Here is a 19330-nt window from a genome sequence, read left to right as displayed (position 1 = left end):
GCTGACATTGTCATTTGGGACCAGTACCTTAAAGTTACCTAATCGTAGTTCTCATTAAACAGTTGCAAAAAAAAACATACTTTGACAAAGGAGTTAAAAGGATATAGAATAGGTCTTTCCATAGGGTACAACTGTACTAGGGTACAACTGTACATGTTGAAAGTTTGACGGCCAACCTGTTTCAGTGATTTATTAAATTTGCTATTCTGTCAAGATGAACAATTCATGAAAAATTTTGTGTGTTGAGGTGATAACCTCTTGCTCTTTGTAACATGAGTTAAAAAGCATTTTCTGTTAATGGACTTTAATAAGACTTTGCTCTTTGTAACACAAAATGAATTCTCTGTTTAAGTAAATTAGCCTTTGCTCTTTGTAACACAAAATGAATTCTCTGTTTAAGTAAATTAGCCTTTGCTCTTTGTAACACAAATGAATTCTCTTTTAAAGCAAATTAGTCTTTGCCCTTTGTAACACAAATGAATTCTCTTTTAAAGTAAATTAGCCTTTGCTCTTTGTAACACAAATGAATTCTCTTTTAAAGTAAATTAGCCTTTGCTCTTTGTAATACAAAATGAATTCTCTTTTAAAGTAAATTACCCTTTGCTCTTTGTAATACAAAATGAATTGTAACACAAAATGAAAAGTAAATTAGCCTTTGCTCTTTGTAACACAAAATGAATTCTCTTTTAAAGTAAATTAGTCTTTGCCCTTTGTAACACAAATGAATTCTCTTTTAAAGTAAATTAGCCTTTGCTCTTTGTAACACAAAATGAATTCTCTTTTAAAGTAAATTAGCCTTTGCTCTTTGTAATACAAAATGAATTCTCTTTTAAAGTAAATTAGCCTTTGCTCTTTGTAACACAAATAAATTCTCTTTTAAAGTAAATTAGCCTTTGCTCTTTGTAACACAAAATGAATTCTCTTTTAAAGTAAATTAGCCTTAAGTTTGTCTTTGTACACAAAATGAATTCTCATTTAAAGTAAATTAGCCTTTGCTCTTGTAACACTATGAATTCTCTTTTAAAGTAAATTAGCCTTTGCTCTTTGTAATACAAAATGAATTCTCTTTTAAAGTAAATTAGCCTTTGCTCTTTGTAACACAAAATGAATTCTCTTTTAAAGTAAATTAGCCTTAAGTTTGCTCTTTGTAACACAAAATGAATTCTCTTTTAAAGTAAATTAGCCTTTGCTCTTTGTAACACAAATGAATTCTCTTTTAAAGTAAATTAGCCTTTGCTCTTTGTAACACAAAATGAATTCTCTTTTAAAGTAAATTAGCCTTTGCTCTTTGTAACACAAATGAATTCTCTTTTAAAGTAAATTAGCCTTTGCTCTTTGTAACACAAAATGAATTCTCTTTTAAAGTAAATTAGCCTTAAGTTTGCTCTTTGTAACACAAAATGAATTCTCTTTTAAAGTAAATTAGCCTTTGCTCTTTGTAACACAAATGAATTCTCTTTTAAAGTAAATTAGCCTTTGCTCTTTGTAATACAAAATGAATTCTCTTTTAAAGTAAATTAGCCTTTGCTCTTTGTAACACAAAATGAATTCTCTTTTAAAGTAAATTAGCCTTTGCTCTTTGTAACACAAAATGAATTCTCTTTTAAAGTAAATTAGCCTTTGCTCTTTGTAACACAAAATGAATTCTCTTTTAAAGTAAATTAGCCTTTGCTCTTTGTAATACAAAATGAAAGAATTGTCTGTTTAAGTAAATAAGCCTTTGCTCTTTGTGTTAAACACAAAATGAATTCTCTGTTTAAGTAAATTAGTCTTTGATCTTTTTAAAAGAAAATGAAAGAATTGTCTGTTTAAGTAAATTAGCCTTTGCTCTTTGTGTTAAGCACAAAAATGAATTCTAGATGTTTAAAAATAAGCCTTTGCTCTTTGTGTTAAACACAAAATGAATTCTCTGTTTAAGTAAATTAGCCTTTGATCTTTGTAATAGAAAATGAAAGAATTGTCTGTTTAAGTAAATTGGCCTTTGCTCTTTGTGTTAAGCACAAAAATGAATCATAGATGTTTAAGTAAATAAGCCTTTGCTCTTTGTGTTAAACACAAAATGAATTCTCTGTTTAAGTAAATTAGCCTTTGATCTTTGTAATAGAAAATGAAAGAATTGCCTGTTTAAGTAAATTGGCCTTTGCTCTTTGTGTTAAGCACAAAAATGAATCATAGATGTTTAAGTAAATAAGCCTTTGCTCTTTGTAACACAAAATGAATTCTCTAAGTAAATTAGCCTTTGATCTTTGTAACACAAATGAATTTTCTGTTGAAGTAAATTAGCCAAGATGAACATGTCATCCATGGACACCAGAAATAATGTCATACACATGAATTAGACAAATACTTTCTCTTGTCACCTTCAGGCTTCCATACAATATCTTTGACATTACAAGAACTGTTGTTGTTATCTTCTGATAATTACTTTTACTGGAATAGTGGGTGTTACTGTTGAAAGTGGAATTGACAGACTCATGCATGTTGAAGATATCAAACAGAATTTTAACAGACTTGATAGAAACCTGTATTTCATATTTCCAAGGTAGTTCTAATGTTCTGTTGAAGTTAGGTCATAGAAAAATGAGTAATTACAAAAACAGGTGTGAAGATCTAATGATTTCAGCAGGAACAAGGAAAAATGCTGAAGAAATATTATGGAAAAACAAATGGAGGGTAACACAACTTTGATATAAACATCAAAAAATGGGTGGTTGGAGTGACAGGTGTTAGAATTCTGATATGAATGTTTCCGACAATCTCAGAAAAACTGTGGAATAGGCCATAGATAATTCATGTATAATCTTATTGAGGGTGTTTGCTGCTGTCTGTATGGTGCCATAAAGGAGAATGAATATGTGTGAAATGTTCAACAGTTTGTCTATTTTGATATTAAGAATGGTTGTAGCAACAAACTTTGAAATCATTAATGTTTGTGGGGGATTGTTTTAGGTGGATTTCGTGTTTGAGTAAATTTAATGAATTAACTCCCTTGCATTCAATTTATATTCAAAATTTGAAATCCACAAATTCATATCCTCATGAATTAGCTGTTTTGGCTAAAACCACAAATTTTCATGCCCACGAAATTAAATGTTTCTTTTTACACTATCTCATGATTTTATATCTCATTTGGGTTTTTTCTTCTACTCAGTGTGAAGTTGTCTGGTCCAGAAAGCAGAATCTTAACTGATGCATTCATTTTTGTGCATAGATTTACTCTGATAAGTTTCCAATCACAATGATATTCAGTATGGTTCAAATTCACTTCATTTTATGCTTACTTAATATTGTTTTTTTTTTTACAAAAAATATTTTTTCTGAATAGAACTATTCAAGTTCCAGTGAAATCTGTTGACCCGAAAGGTGGAGTATTCCGGAGGTATGAAATGCATGATTGACCTTACTTGTTATACACCCAAAGGGACACATTATGTTATACCCCCCATGGCCGTTCGTCTGTCCGTCCGTTAGCAATTTCGTGTCTGCTCTGTAATTCTTGAACCCTCTTGACGCAAAATGTTCACCACATCGGGACGACATGTAGAGCGCATGTTCTTGATGACTCACTTCAAGGTCAAGGTCACACTTAGGGGTCAAAGGTCATATGAGTGTGTTTTGTATCCGCTTTGTAACTCTTGACCCCCTGGAAGGATTTTAAAGAAACCTGACACAAATGTTCACCACATCGAGATGACATGCAAAGCACATGATGACTCGCTTCAAGGTCAAGGTCACACTTAGGGGTCAAAGGTCATATGATGCATGGTGGTTAGAATGTTCCCTGTTCTGATATCTGATGTTGATGCTAGAATATATTGCTTTAAAAAGATGGGACAGCGAATCACTGAAAACAGTGTGAAAGAAAAAGTGAGTTTGAAAATATAATTTTGTTGTCTTTCAAGAATGCAAGGCTTAAGAATTTATGGCAGACAACATAAATGCAGATTACACAGTTTCAGTGTCCATAGATAAAAGCTGGCAGTAAAAGGGAGCCAATATTCTAATGTTTTAGCTAACACCTTCAGGAATTTCAAAATGTTACCAGATGTTGAAATATTATGAAATGACATTTTCTGTTTATTTAAAAGTAAAGGATGTTCGACTGGTTCAGTTGGTTTAGTTTACTTGTATCGTTCTTGTTTGCTTGGCATGTATTTATAAACAGTTTACAAGTTGTCAGACAGAAAGGTGTGCATTGTTTGGGCACGTGCAACTGAAAACATATCTTGTGCCAAATATTTTGCAGTTTCTGCTTCTAAATGCCGATGTGATACATGTTCTGTATTTGGGCCAGACTTGGAGAAAATATTGTCAGTTGTTAAGTCTGCAGCGCGATAGTGTGTTCCTAAAATCGAATATTTACTTATCTTCCATTTTATTGCTTCATTTGATTTTAATTTAGATCTGAATGTTTTTTAGTTCCTAGTATTTAATCGAATTGAGATTGATCTCGGTTTTAGGCCCCTATATGTTTTCTGATGAAATGGCAGAAAACCTATACCATACTGCTTAGTCAGCAGAAAATACCTATACCATACTGTTCATTCTTTTGTGAAATTTGTAATTTGCAGTAAGTTCTGTATAATCAGGTATTGTTTTTTATCTGAAATCTGATCAATTGCATTTATGCAACATTTCATGAGCGCCAATGAATTCAATATACTCTGATACTCACAAATGTTAATGGAAAAATGAAAATAGCATTAACAAGTGATTTTTGCAGATGCTTGAAAATAATTGCTTGTGAGGAAATGTGATGGATTTGCAGCAGTTTTCAGCTTCAATAAACTGAAAAAATTTGTTGGTTGATGATTTATTAGTCCCCTACTGGTTGAAAACCAGTTTCGGGGACTATAGGAATGCACTTTTCCGTCATTCCGTCCGTCCGCAATTTCGTGTCCGGTCCATAACTCTTTTATCCATGAAGGGATTTTATTATTACTTGGCACAAATGTTCCCCATGATGAGACGACGTGTCATGTGCAAAACCCGGACCCCTAGCTTAAAGGTCAAGGTCACAATTGGAGGTCAAAGGTCAACAGGGCTTTTTTCCTGTCCGGTCCATAACTCTCCCATCCATGAAGGGATTTTAATATCACTTGGCACAATTGTACCTCATAATAAGACGATGTGTCATGCACAACTTTCAGACCCCTAGCTCAAAGGTCAAGGTCACACTTAGTAGTCAAATGCTAACATGGCATGAACAGGGTCTGTTTCGTGTCCGGTCCATAACTCTTTCATCCATGAAGGGATTTTAATATTACTTGCCACAAATGTTCCCCATGATGTGACGATGTGTCATGCGCAAAACCTGCACCCCTGACTCAAAGGTCAAGGTCACAATTGGAGGTCAAAGGTCAACAGGGCTTTTTTCCTGTCCGGTCCATAACTCTTTCATCCATGAAGGGATTTTAATATTACTTGACACAAATGTTCCCCATGATGTGACGATGTGTCTTGCGCAAAACCTGCACCCCTAACTTAAAGGTCAAGGTCACAATTGGAGGTCAAAGGTCAACAGGGCTTTTTTCCTGTCCGGTCCATAACTCTCTCATCCATGAAGGGATTTTAATATCAGTTGGCAAAATTGTATGTCATAATAAGACGATGTGTCGTGCACAACTTTCAGACCCCTAGCTCAAAGGTCAAGGTCACACTTAGTAGTCAAATGTTAACATGTCATGAACAGGGTCTGTTTAGTGTCCGGTCCATAACTCTGTCATTCATTAAGGGATTTCAATATTACTTGGCACAGATGTTCTCCATGATGAGACAACGTGTCATACACAAATCCCGGAGCCCTTGCTCAAAGGTCAAGGTCATACTTAGAGGTCAAAGGTCTAATTCAAGAAGGACTTTGTCTGGAGCATTTCTTCTTTATGCATGGAGGGATTTTAATGTAACTTGGCACAAATGTTCACCACCATAAGACAAATTGTCTTGCGCCAGAACCTGGTCGCTTGGACTAAGGTCAAGGTCATACTTAGAGGTCAAAGGTCAAATTCAAGAATGACTTTGTCCGGAGCATTTCTTCTTCATGCATGGAGAGATTTTGATGTAACTTGGCACAAATGTTCACCACCATAAGGCACACTTTTTTAGAATTACGTCCCTTTGTTGTTACTATAAATAGATTACATTGTAACTTTTTTATTACTGGCCTTAGGGAAAATTCAAGACCACTTTTCTGTGGTACAACATGCATGTTACATCCAATATTTAGGTGTATTTTGGTCTATCTCTACCTGGTAAAGATTTTCTTGTGGACTTACATTTTATAGATTTTTTTTTTTTTTTTTTTTTTAGGATTAATTTCACTTTGTTGTTACTATAAATAACTTTTATGATAACTTTTTGTAAAATTGGCCAAAAAAATTCCAAATGAAAACAACTGTACGTTTTTATATATGCAAATTTTAATCCAAGTGCTTTGTTATATTATATTGTAAATGTAGTACAATATTGTTTATACATCATTGACAAATATCAGTTCATTATGTTATACTGCAGTAGAGAAAATTAGGTGCCTTCCAGTAGGGGACTTTGTATTGCATGGCAATACTTCATTCACTTGTTTTTTTTAGCTCGACTATTTGAAGAATAAGTAGAGCTATCCTACTCACCACGGCGTCGGCGTCGGCGTTGGCGTCGGCGTCGGCGTAACACCCTGGTTAAGTTTTTCGTACCAGTCCACATTTTGACAAAGTCTTTTGAGATAAAGCTTTGAAACTTTCAACACTTGTTTACCATCACCATGTCCAGTTATAGGCAAGAGTATATAACTCTGTCAAGCATTTTGACTGAATTATGGCCCCTTTTGACTTAGAAATCTTGGTTAAGTTTTTTGTACCAGTTCATATTTTGGCAAAGTCTTTTGAGATAAAGCTTTGAAACTTTCAACACTTGTTTACCATCATCATGTCCAGTTGTAGGCAAGAGTACATAACTCCATCAAGCATTTTGGTTGAATTATTGCCCCTTTTTACTTAGAAATCTTGGTTAAGTTTTTCGTACCAGTCTACATTTTGACAAAGTCTTTTGAGATAAAGCTTTGAAACTTTCAACACTTGTTTACCATCACCATATCCAGTTGTAGGCAAGAGTACATAACTCCATCAAGCATTTTGGCTGAATTATGGCCCCTTCTGACCTAGAAGTCTTGGTTAAGTTTTTCGTACCAGTTTATATTTTGTGTAAAGTGTTTGACATACCCTAGTGAAAATGAACATCTGGAATACCACTGGAACATCAACTGGAATTCCATCTCAGTTCCACTGGTATTTTTCAACGGAATAGTGTTGGTATTCCACTGGAATAGCGATTATTTTCCAGTGGAATTCATTTGGAATACGAGTGGAATCCCACCAAAATACCGTTGAAAAATACCAGTGGAATTCCACCAGAATACCAGTGGAATTCCACCAGAATACCTGTGGAATTCCACCAGATACCAGTGGAATTCCACTTAGAATACCAGTGGTATACCATCAGGATTCCAGTTGAATTCCATCAAGTTTCCAGTGGAATTCCACTTAAAATATCAGGGGTATACCATCAATATTCCAGTTGAATTCCATCAAGTTTCCAGTGGAATTCCACTTAAAATACCAGTGGTATACCATCAAGACTCCAGTAGAATTCCATCAAGTTTCCAGTGGAATTCCATCTGAATACAAGCAGAATATCATCTCAATACCAGTGAAATGCTGATGACCCCCACCCCTAAAGGCAGTGGAAATCCTTTTTGTTCTAGTTAAATTACATCCACAACTCTCACCTGAAAGAATTCTAATGGAAAATAAATGGTATTTCAATGGTAAGTCAGTGAAAAAAAATGGTACTTTAATGATATCTAATGAAAATCAATGGTAAATCAATGAATATAAATGGTACTAATGAAATTCAATGGTTAAAAATGCACTGCATGGACAGCATTTTTCCCACTGCAACTGGCAGGCATTCAAGGGACACTGGACAGATGACGATTCTGACAGATGGCCCTGTCTGTCAGTGGATATTCATTTATCATGTGACTGAAATCCTTGCGTTAGGTAAATATATATCTTGCAATGTTGCTTTTAATTGGATGTTGGTGTCATCATCATGTGTAAAATAGGAGATGTGCAAGTTTACATCATGATAAAGACTCATGCTAGTTTTTATCAATTTATATCAAATACATTATGAGCCAGGTGAGTCACTAGGTGAAAATGTGCATTTTGTCACTATTTTAGGGGCCATAGCTCTAGAAATAGGATGGAAAATAGAAATAGGAGGTGCACAAGGTCATAATAATTTAGACTCATCAATTTATATCAAATATTTTTTGAGCTTGGTGCGCCACAAGGTGAAAATGTGCTTTTTTGACTATTTCAGGGGCCATAACACTAGAAATAGGGAGCAGAGACAGACGAAAAATAGGAGGTGCACACGTTCATATCATGTTAAAGACTTATGCAAAATTTCATTAATTTTTATTAAATACTTTTTGAGCTAGGTGCATCACATTTTTTTTTCCTACACACATACACACAAACGGACGGACGTACAGATGCATGGACAACACTAGACTAAAATTATATGCCCCCACCACTCATAGTGGGGGCACAAAAACACACATTTTGACATAGTAAGAAGCATGGAAATCAAGAACTGATCAAAATATTTACATGTATAAGAATAAAAGTCATGAAAACCAATGACAAAAAAGTGACTGCATCTGACTAGAATTATATGAATAAAAGAAACAGAAAAAATATCACATTTTATAATTCATTTAAACTTCTTTTGTTTTCAACATATATAAGGCACTTACTGTAGCTGATACCATGCTATTCACATAAATCTGGTCCAGAATTTCAAACTATATAAAAACCATCATTTTTCCGCCAAAACTGGTGCTATTTTAATATTCACAAATCATGAAATTCAGTTGAGTGGAATTCCATTTGTACTGGTATTCCAAATTCAAATTCCAGTGGAATTCCACCTGTACTGGTATTTCAAATTCAATTTCCAGTGGAGTTCCACCTCTACTGGTATTTCAAATTCCAGTTCCAGTGGTATATTTGGTAATTCCACTGGTATTCCAGTAACATAGCAGATTCCAGTGGAATTTATGTAGCATTCCACTGGAATTCCATTGATTTTTTCACTAGGGTTATGGCTTTGAAACTTTTATATCTTGTTCAGTATTATAGTCTCTATCAATAGGCAAGAGTACATAACTCTGTCATCTTTTTTTGGCTGAATTATGGCCCTTTTTGAACTTGGAAATTGGTTCTGTTTTCATATATGTCCATGTTTTGTCAAGACTATTTGACATATGGCTTTTAAACTTTAACCACTTGTTTATCATTATGATTTCCATCTGCAGGCAAGAGTACATAACTCTTGACAACTATTTTGGCTGAATTATGGCCCTTTTTGGACCTTGACATTTTTGTCAAAATATTTGAACTGTGGCTTTGAAACTGTTAACACTAGTATATCAACATGGTTTCCATCTGTAGGCAAGTGTACATAACTCTGTCAACTATTTTGACTGAATTATGACCCTTTTTGGACTTGGAAATTAGTTAAACTTTTCATACAAGTCTGTGTTTGCCTAACATATAACTTAATAACATATTTGCCATCATGGTCACACATTGCCACTTAGTGCAAGACTAATCGAAATCCACAAATACAGGAAAAATTTTTGTTTAATCCATTTTTTTCTTTTGTCTGAAAATCTATGGAAATATTTTGACCCCATTCTTCAATCAATTCTTCGAATAGTCGAGCGCGCTGTCATCCGACAGCTCTTGTTTAAATTCCTGTTTCAATCACTGTACCAAGAAATATTCTTTAATTCAAAATTATTTTGTATTGTTGAAAAATATTACTTCAAATAAAAGGTGGATTTTCATTACTTTTTTTACAACCATGTAAAACTTTTAAATACTTTTAAATATTTCGGATACCCTCTCCTCCCCCCCTCCCCAGTAAACAATGCATGGGCGCTTATTCGACCGTTCATGGTAATGCTCGGCACAGTGTATCTGAGCTGAGATATATTTTAGGTTATTTGGAAATAGTAATAAAATGGAATTAGTGTGCCAGTCGTAACTTCTTGTGCATATAAAATTGGGGGCTTAGGCTCGTTAATGTACAATAACATCGTGTCAGTTGTCTGAGCAAATATCCCAAACTGTTCACTAAAATGTGACCAGGGTATGTCTTTAATGTAAGGTCATAGAATATCTTAATTATAGTAGACAGAATTATACTTTTAAGTCATAGAAAATAAATTGAAATATTCTATTAAGAACAAGCTTGATGAAACATTAAAACTGGCAAAAAGCTAAAACTTTGACCTAGAGTCTGCATTGGGATTTCAATCAGCCAGATTAGAGTTATTGCCCTTGATTTAGTCAGAAATTTGCAGACAGTGGCAGAGTTTGGGGGCACCAGTGTCTAATGAAGTCACAACTAGTTCTTATCTAAAGAGCACTTTACTTTGAGTTATGGAACAATCTGAAAAACCACTGATGCTACAAGTACTTGAAAATCAGTACAGTCCCTGATAGAGTAATTAAAGACCAGTAAATAATGGTCTGGCTTTTCTTAATTAGAGGAGAGAGACTGTTCTTGAATATTTGTACCTGATTAGATTTAATTTGGTTGGATTTATATTTGACAATGGCTTGATAAAAGGTAGTTGGCCATTGTGGTTATGCAGCGTATGGGTTAACCTTTATCAAAGACCTCTCTACGAAATCCAAATGATTTTTTTCACTCTGTGTTAATAATGTTCAATTCTGGACAACCAAAGCCAAGCTAATTCTCAGACAAGCACTTCTAAGATTTAGTAAAGATTTTCTACTTCAATTTCAAGATTTCACTGTTGTTTTACTTATCCAAAAAATTATCTGGAAAAATAGTAAGTTCTTGACATTAGTGAAATTCATCTCCATTTTTTTTTATTACATAATGTACATTTCTTTTTTTAGCTCATCTGATTTTTTGAAAAAAAATGATGAGTTATTGTCATCACTTGAGCGGTTGTCGGCGTTGGCGACGGCGTCGGCGTTGCCTGGTTAAGTTTTATGTTTAGGTCAGCTTTTCTCCTAAACTATCAAAGCTATTGCTTTGAAACTTGGAATACTTGTTCACCATCATAAGCTGACCCTGTATAGCAAGAAACATAACTCCATCTTGCTTTTTGCAAGATTTATGGCCCCTTTTGTACTTAGAAAATATCAGATTTCTTGGTTAAGTTTTATGTTTAGGTCAACTTTTCTCCTAAACTATCAAAGCTATTGCTTTGAAACTTGGAATACTTGTTCACCATCATAAGCAGACCCTGTACATCAAGAAACATAACTCCATCTTGCTTTTTGCAAGATTTATGGCCCCTTTTGTACTTAGAAAATATCAGATTTCTTGGTTAAGTTTTTATGTTTAGGTCAACTTTTCTCCTAAACTATCAAAGCTATTGCTTTGAAACTTGGAATACTTGTTCACCATCATAAGCAGACCCTGTACATCAAGAAACATAACTCCATCTTGCTTTTTGCAAGATTTATTGCCCCTTTTGGACTTAGAAAATCAGTTTTCTTGGTTAAGTTTTATGTTTAGGTCAGCTTTTATCCTAAACTATCAAAGCTATTGCTTTAAAACTTGCAACACTTGTTCACCATCATAAGTTGACCCTGTATAGCAAGAAACATAACTCCGTCCTGCTTTTTGCAAGATTTATGGCCCCTTTTGGACTTAGAAAATATCAGATTTCTTGGTTAAGTTTTATGTTTAGGTCAACTTTTTCTCTTAAACTATCAAAGCTATTGCTTTGAAACTTGCAACACTTGTTCACCATCATAAGCTGACCCTGTACAGCAAGCAACATAACTCCATCCTGCTTTTTGCAATAATTATTGCCCCTTTTGGACTTAGAAAATCATTTTCTTGGTTGAGTATTATGTTTAAGTCAACTTTTCTCATAAACTATCAAAGCTATTGCTTTAAAACTTGCAACAGTTTTTCACCATCATAAGTGGACACTGTACATCAAGAAACATAACTCTATCCTGCTTTTTGCAAGAATGATGGCCCTTTTTAGACTTAGAAAATCATGGGTAGGACAATATTTCTATTACACAAAAAAAATCAGATGAGCGTCAGCACCCGCAAGGCGGTGCTCTTGTTTATTCTTAATGTAGATTTATTCCATTTTTACATAATTGTTACGGAAACCATTAACCTTAAACTTGAATTGGGAATAAGGGGCTTGTTTTTAGTAAATTTCTCATCAAAGGCTTGTAACTGCCTAAAAAAATTTAAAAAACAAGATACAATAGTTTGACGCTTAGTCGTCAACATGTTGATGGCTAATAATTCTGAGATTTGATAGATAATTTTCCAATTGGCATTGCATGACAAGGTCCTATCATACATGAAATGTGTGCAGATCAGATTCTGGCGAATATTTTTCATGGTTTTCAAAACATTAATTGAAGAATTCCCCAATGTTCTTGATACTGTCAGCACACTGTGCTTTATGTCCATTTGCGGCAAAAAAGAGGCAATAATTAGCTTAGATCATGCCTTAACAGTAGACAGAGATAGCTGAAAATGTCACACGCCACTAGTTTTATTTTCCGAATTCCTCACTTTTAACGAGTCTGTTGGATAATTAAGTTTTATAGGAGGAGAATTTATGCCTGTATTGTTATTTTGCAGGAATTTTTTTTTAATGCTGCAGACATGGTTGTTTTCACAGAAATGGTGTTAGAAAAAAAAACTTGACGTGTTAATCACATGTCACATTGGTTACAATCAGCGCTGCAATTTGGATCTGTCTACTGGGAAGATTTGTTACATCACAGATTTTTTTTTTATAGTACAAATTTGTATGCATTTATCCACATACTAGTGACATCTTGATGCATTTACACTCAAATGACCATATAAAGCGCAGTGCTGAATCTTCAGATATGATGTGGGCTTTTTTTTTTGTTTTTTTTTTCAAAAGCAAGCTTGTTCTTTGTAGAAAAAGTACTAAGAGTAGTTTCCCCTGCCAAGATCCTTAAATAGCAGAAAGAAAGGGGTCAGATGAAGCTAAATGATATGTTGTTGGGCTAAGTAATTAATGGATTGGTGAAAAGTGAAGTCTGCGATTGTGAGTGGCATGCCTGTGAGTATCCAATTGTTGACCCTTCACAAGAAAATATTATAACTATGATTAGGGGACATGTGGGTAAGGTGGCGACTTCTCAGCCTTGAGATCATTGGTTAGATCCAAACAACTTCTCCTTTGACACCAGGAAATCAGACTTGATAGTGATTCATAATATCACAGTCAAGGTAATAAAATAAAATAAAACGTTGATTTAAAGAGCAATTTAATATTGTATTTTTCAGGCTCAGATAGGACGATTCCTGGCTACAATAATAGATACAGTATTATAGGCGATGGTGCTACGGAGTTCAACTTACAGATTTTAAACACCAACTTGGATGATGATGATGACTTCCATTGCCAAGTGGGCCCGGCACACAATGAACCGGCTCTGATGGCAAAGGCACACCTTACCATTCTAGGTATTTCTTTTAACTTGCTGTTCCTGTTGGCCTCTTTGTTATGCAGTTCAGATAGTAAATATCTGATGTTGTCTTCAACTAGTCTGAATAAGTAGCTGTAACAGTGACAGTTCGTCACCTCAACGCAACAAAGTCGTATCTTATTATCAATTTATAATAAGATACGACTTTGTTGTGTTGAGGTGATGTGTTGTAGGTGGCATACCCATGTAAAAAACTTCTAAAAAGCAGATTTCTGAAATGGAAACGGACTTGTCAGCAGATGAACATAAAATGACATTAGAAGTCATTAGATGACCTGAACAGTGAGGTATTTTGGGGATGATCTGTCCTCTGAAACTGTTCTTCAGATTTGTACCAAATGTTGATATGTCATGGACATTCCAGATAGAAAATTGAGTCATAAGGGCAATAACTCCTGCTTTCAGTAATGCTATATTATTCTACTTTGTTTCATAGGTTCATGCATAGATATTTCACACTTATAGTCTGACACCTTTCACTGAAAATCTAAAGAGTTCTTAGCTAGAACTAATATGGCTGCCAAAGTAGACTAGACGTAGGAAATGTGACATAAACTTCTACAATACCAGTCTAATTATATAGTTAATATTGTTGAAAGGTTACCCTGAATATCCAACATATTGGAAGTGGTAAATGTCAGCATTGGTTGATTTACAGTCTGACATTTTCTTATGGTACTTGAAAAATATGTTAGCTACTGAACCAGTAATATTTCTAGTGCCTGGTATGGTTTATAAAGACACACCACCTGCTGTGGTGACCATAGCGACTTTGCTGCTTCCCATGTAGATGATCCCTAATATCCCCCTATACATAACTTTAGGTAAAGGCACGTGCTCGGATTTGGCAAGGAGTTCTAATCCAGGTAAGGTTTGAACCAGCAGTTGTGAAGGAGAAAGAGCTGTTGGCACTCCTGCAGAATTTGCATTTTTGCATGAATAGCGGTCAAGGGAGGTAATTGTAATTTTTCCATAATATGAGTAATTGGATAAGTTTAAATGAAAGTAATTTGTATGAAACTGAATAATTTTTCAATCTTTTTTTATAGTTCCGCCAAATTTCCCAGAAATTGTTGGTCATACAAATGGTTCAGTGGTTGAAGTGGCTTACACGGAGCCTGTACTACAGTTAGTGTGCATTTCAACTGCTGGTCGACCGGCTGCTACATTGAAATGGTTTCGGAATAATCAGGAAGTCACAGAAGGTATTGAATACGAAAAAACTGCAATAGCCAACGATAAACGAGAAGATGCCAAAAGTACGCTGACCTTGAACCCGACCTACCCAGATGACAACAATGTACAGTACACATGTCAGGCAAATAATGATGCTCTTATCAATGGTCCCTACAGAATCACAGTGTTCCTTAGTGTTCTCTGTAAGTATTTTAAAGTACCACCTGTGAACACAAGTCAAACCTGTGCTTAAGGTCACCTGTGAACACAGTCAGACCTGTGCTTAAGGTCACCTGTGAACACAGTCAAACCTGTGCTAACAGTCACGTGTAAACACATTCGAACTTGTGCTTCAGGTCTCCTGTGAACACAGTCAAACCTGTGCTAACAGTCACATGTGAACACAGTCAAACCTGTGCTAACAGTCACCTGTGAACACAGTCGAAGTCACCTGTGAACACAGACAAACCTGTGCTTTAGGTCACCTGTGAACACAGTTATAACTGTGCTTAATGTAGTTCTGTATGTGTTATTAACTGAAAGTTATGGCGTAACATCATTTATCCTAAGACCATAGAACAATGCCTGGTAGCAGTTATAGTAGTAGTATAAATGTTCAGTATAACAAGTGTTACACAGTCATCAGCTATGTCATTCTTTAGGTTAATTTTGACAATAGATAGGTTTTGATGTATAATTATTCAAAATAATAACAAAATAAGGGTCTCTGTTAGGACTCTATTTGGTATTTTTCAAATTGTGAAAAGTTAAGCCCATGGACCTCCACATTTGATTTAGCAATATGATTGAAAATAGGTAAATCTACAACCATGAAAAGATTTATTCAAAATACATTGAGGAACATTTTCAACATATGAAAATATCATCATAATAGAAGTCCATTTTGAAAATTGGCGGAAGAACCAATATTTTCAAATCAGGCTAACAGAAATCAATGTCAGTCTCAAGCAAATTAGAGGTAGTGTGTTTCTGACTTTACCTAATATATTTTATTTTGATTCACTGTTAAGATAAGAAAAAAACATGAATTTATTGAATGAAATTAGTCATATATTAGCATTTTACTGAATAATTAATACATCTATTTGTACACTGATGAATTTTATTATTAAGTTTATTTTGTTTAGATAGGTTTATACTGTGATGTCATTTTTCAGCAGGTAATGATTCTTGTATGGATCTTAAGGTAGCTGTGCACACACAGATCATATCTTTTAGTAACGTATTTTATCGGCAGAAATATACAAAATTTGCCATTTTAATGAACTCTTGGCGTTGTCATTTATTCATAGATCAATATTCATTTCTTTATACTGAGTCCAGGCTTTATTCTACATTATCCTAATGGATGATGTTAGGCCATTACTTCCAGCTTGTCAAACGTGCAGAACTACCTTAATGTGTAAATTACTTCATGCTTTAAAATTTTACATTACTTACTATGACAATGTAAGTGTGATTTCGTTTCTTCGCCATTCGTAAAAATGATCTGCGATAAATCATGTTATATTATCCTTAAAGATAACATCTCAATAATTGTGGTAAATGATTGTCAATTTATGACAACCCGCATTTCCATTTTCTACGTATTATGAAGTATTTGTTATACTCTAGAAATGAGAGAAATAATTATGACAAAAGGGTGAGTGTGTCAACAATGAGTAAGCAAGATTTTCTTCATGAAAATCATTAATTGGCAAAAGGACTTTTACAATTCCTTTCGTCCCTCAGAAAGATTCTATGTTAGTATGTGTGTGTATGGGAATAGCGCCTTTTTCGGTAATTTGTCAGTCAGAAGGCTTTTATACGGCTATTTTATGTATGACAAATTGAACACAAATTGTTTTGTTTGGTTTTTTGTTCATGAAATTCAGTATTTAGCAAAGGCTTTGAATTCTCTAAAGGTCAAGACTCAAGAAAAGTTTTATTGGTCATTTAGTGAATTACACATATTCTGATATAGATTGTCACATGTCCTGGATGAGAACTCAACAGATTGAGGTGAGAATAGGCAAGAACATTTTTTTTCATTGGACCTTTTTTCATGAGCTGCAGAAATTAAGTTATAGTTAGGAAATGAGCGAAACTGTGTTCCTGTTCGTAACTTGTCTTGATTCAACAATAATGAAACTCCAGCTCTTCCCTAATCCCATTTCTGATCAATATGTAGGAAAATCCAAAATAGCGCCATTGGCATCGGCATGGACTCTTTAACTCGTGCAGAGAAAATTGCCTCACAAACAATTCATGTATAGCGAAGCTTTCATTATAAACCGAAATAACACTGCTTTAACTGTTGCCAGATTATTTTTCCTGAGAGCCGTCTGATAGACTGGGAAAGGATATTGGACCTGTTATGGAACCTTTGAACATTGGGGCTATATAGACACTATATTGAGATATATGAACCAACCTTAATCTTTACCCTGCCAAAATTTCTAAAATGGACTGGTCTATCATTCAGTCTGGGCAGTACCACTTATTATTCAAAGAGGTGTTCACTGAAAATTTACTGACTGATTAGCGAACAGTGCAGACCATTATTAGTCTGCACAGATGTGCATGCTAGTCTTGGTCAGTACTGAGGTATGGGTCGCAGAGGCAAAATCACTTGCTGCCAGCAGGCTAAAGGTTAATCTGTGGGTATGGTCCTGAATTCAAGTGTATGGAATTACCTCTATCATACCAAAACATAAGGCAAGATATTAAATGATTTATTTGCAGAATTTGGCAGCCTTATTGTCTGTTTCTATCAAATTTCATGATAACTTCAGGAATGGATACAACAGTAATAAATATTGTAGCATTTTGCAGCAATAAATAGAAAAAGAATGTTTTGATGTGAATGTATAAAAGGGCTTGATAGTTGATGGCAAGAAAATATTCTTTTCAGGGAAAATCTGAAGTTGCGATTTATGATATAGCAGAATCATAAAATACAAAATAAAATCAGGTGATAGATAAATAAGCAAAAATAAACAAATGATGTCTTGTTTAGATATATTCATGGGAAAGAGAATTAATTTTGTTGAATAATATTATTTATCATTGATAAATTATAATGACATCAGCATTTTTATTATATTATGTTAAAATGTTTTAGTTTTATTGGTTTTACAAGTTCAAATTTTAACCATCATTAATTTTCGTAAGGACGTTTTTTTGCTTTGTAGGTACAGATTGCATTTAACATTTCTAAAATGGACTGTTCCGTCATTCAGTTTGGGCAATACCATTTATTATTAGAAGGGGCATTCACAGAAAATTTACTGATTTTATAGTAAACAGTGCTTACCATGATCGGCCTGCACAGATATGTAGGCCTATCTTGGTCTGCACTCATCAGGTAGCAGAATCACTTACCACCAGCGGGCTAAAATTTACCACCAGGGGGCTAAAATTTACCACCAGCTGGCTGAAGGTTAAACGAAATTATAAAAAATGCCAAAAACCATGTGTAATGTGTAAAGACATCATTCTTGATACAAATTGTGACAATGTAAGTGCGGTTTCTTTAATATTCATGATAAATCATATCATTTGATTAAGGTAGCGTCTCAATAATTGCTGTAAATGGTCATTGTCAGTATATTAAGGTAATGGACCCCTAATGAATATCGGCAAGTTTCGTGCGATTATATATTCTCCGTAACATTCATCGGAATTCTCTGTCTGGTTATTCATATGAACAATATTTGCAGCCAGAGAATGCCGAAGCAGCATCGTAAGATTACGTAATGTCACATAAATTGCCGATTGTCATTATGAGTCCATTACGTTACCTACATTTCCATTTTCTGTGTATTAAGAAGTACAGTGCATTCACGGTGCTACGAATCGCAGTTTAACGAAATACTGGTATACTACGAAAAGGTGTTGTGGTCCCGGCTGCTTTCCTTCTTATTTCTATGTTACAAAGTCGCGGTTTTACGAAAATGCAATTTTACGAAAAATGCGCTCCTACGAATGTTTTTTTATGCCCTTAAAGCCTGTTTTCAACTCCTTTTAGTTGCGGTTTTACGAATACCTGTATCGTCTAAGTTTTCACACATTCCATAATAGCGTGAAAAACTCTTTAGAGTGGAAAGTGTCACGATCAATTAGTTGGGCGTAAACAGTTATTAAATTGTGAAAACTTATTAATTAAATTCGAAACACATACACTGTGTTAGTGCTTAATTTTTCTTCTCTAACTATCAGATCGGATGGCATATCAGTCACACTTGTTTCGATATCTATACGTCTAAAACAATCACTACATAAAACAGATAAAAAATATTTAAGTCCTGATCGTCTGTAAATTGTCGTTTTATTATTCCAAACAATTCAGTGAAGGGTAGCTGAATCGGTATAGGCAATTGCTATTTTTGTTCTCATGCAACAATGTACGTTTATGTACAGTGAATACCGTAAAAAGTGAAGAAAAACAAAACAACCCGTTTTAAATTTCAGATTCGAATAAGATTTGTAGTAGACCCAGATGTACATATAAAATTTGTATACATGTACATGCACTCCGATAC

The 19330-nt window shown here is 34.4% G+C and overlaps 1 protein-coding gene across 3 annotated transcripts in view; it reads left to right on the top strand.

Moving 5' to 3' along the window:
* The window catches only part of LOC123559742 (synaptogenesis protein syg-2-like), a 131425-nt gene that overhangs the window by 65492 nt on the left and 46603 nt on the right, over positions 1-19330 (top strand). For all 3 annotated transcript variants that reach the window (XM_045351798.2, XM_053552400.1, XM_053552401.1), the window contains 2 exons: positions 13408-13587; positions 14660-14989. In XM_045351798.2, the coding sequence (XP_045207733.2) occupies positions 13408-13587; positions 14660-14989 (510 nt within the window). The remainder of the gene's footprint in view (positions 1-13407; positions 13588-14659; positions 14990-19330) is intronic.

This window comes from Mercenaria mercenaria, chromosome 10, assembly GCF_021730395.1.
Source record: "Mercenaria mercenaria strain notata chromosome 10, MADL_Memer_1, whole genome shotgun sequence".
Lineage (NCBI taxonomy): Eukaryota > Metazoa > Mollusca > Bivalvia > Venerida > Veneridae > Mercenaria > Mercenaria mercenaria.
The sequence above is the reverse complement of the archived record's forward strand: the minus strand, read 5'-3'. Positions and strand labels throughout refer to the sequence as shown.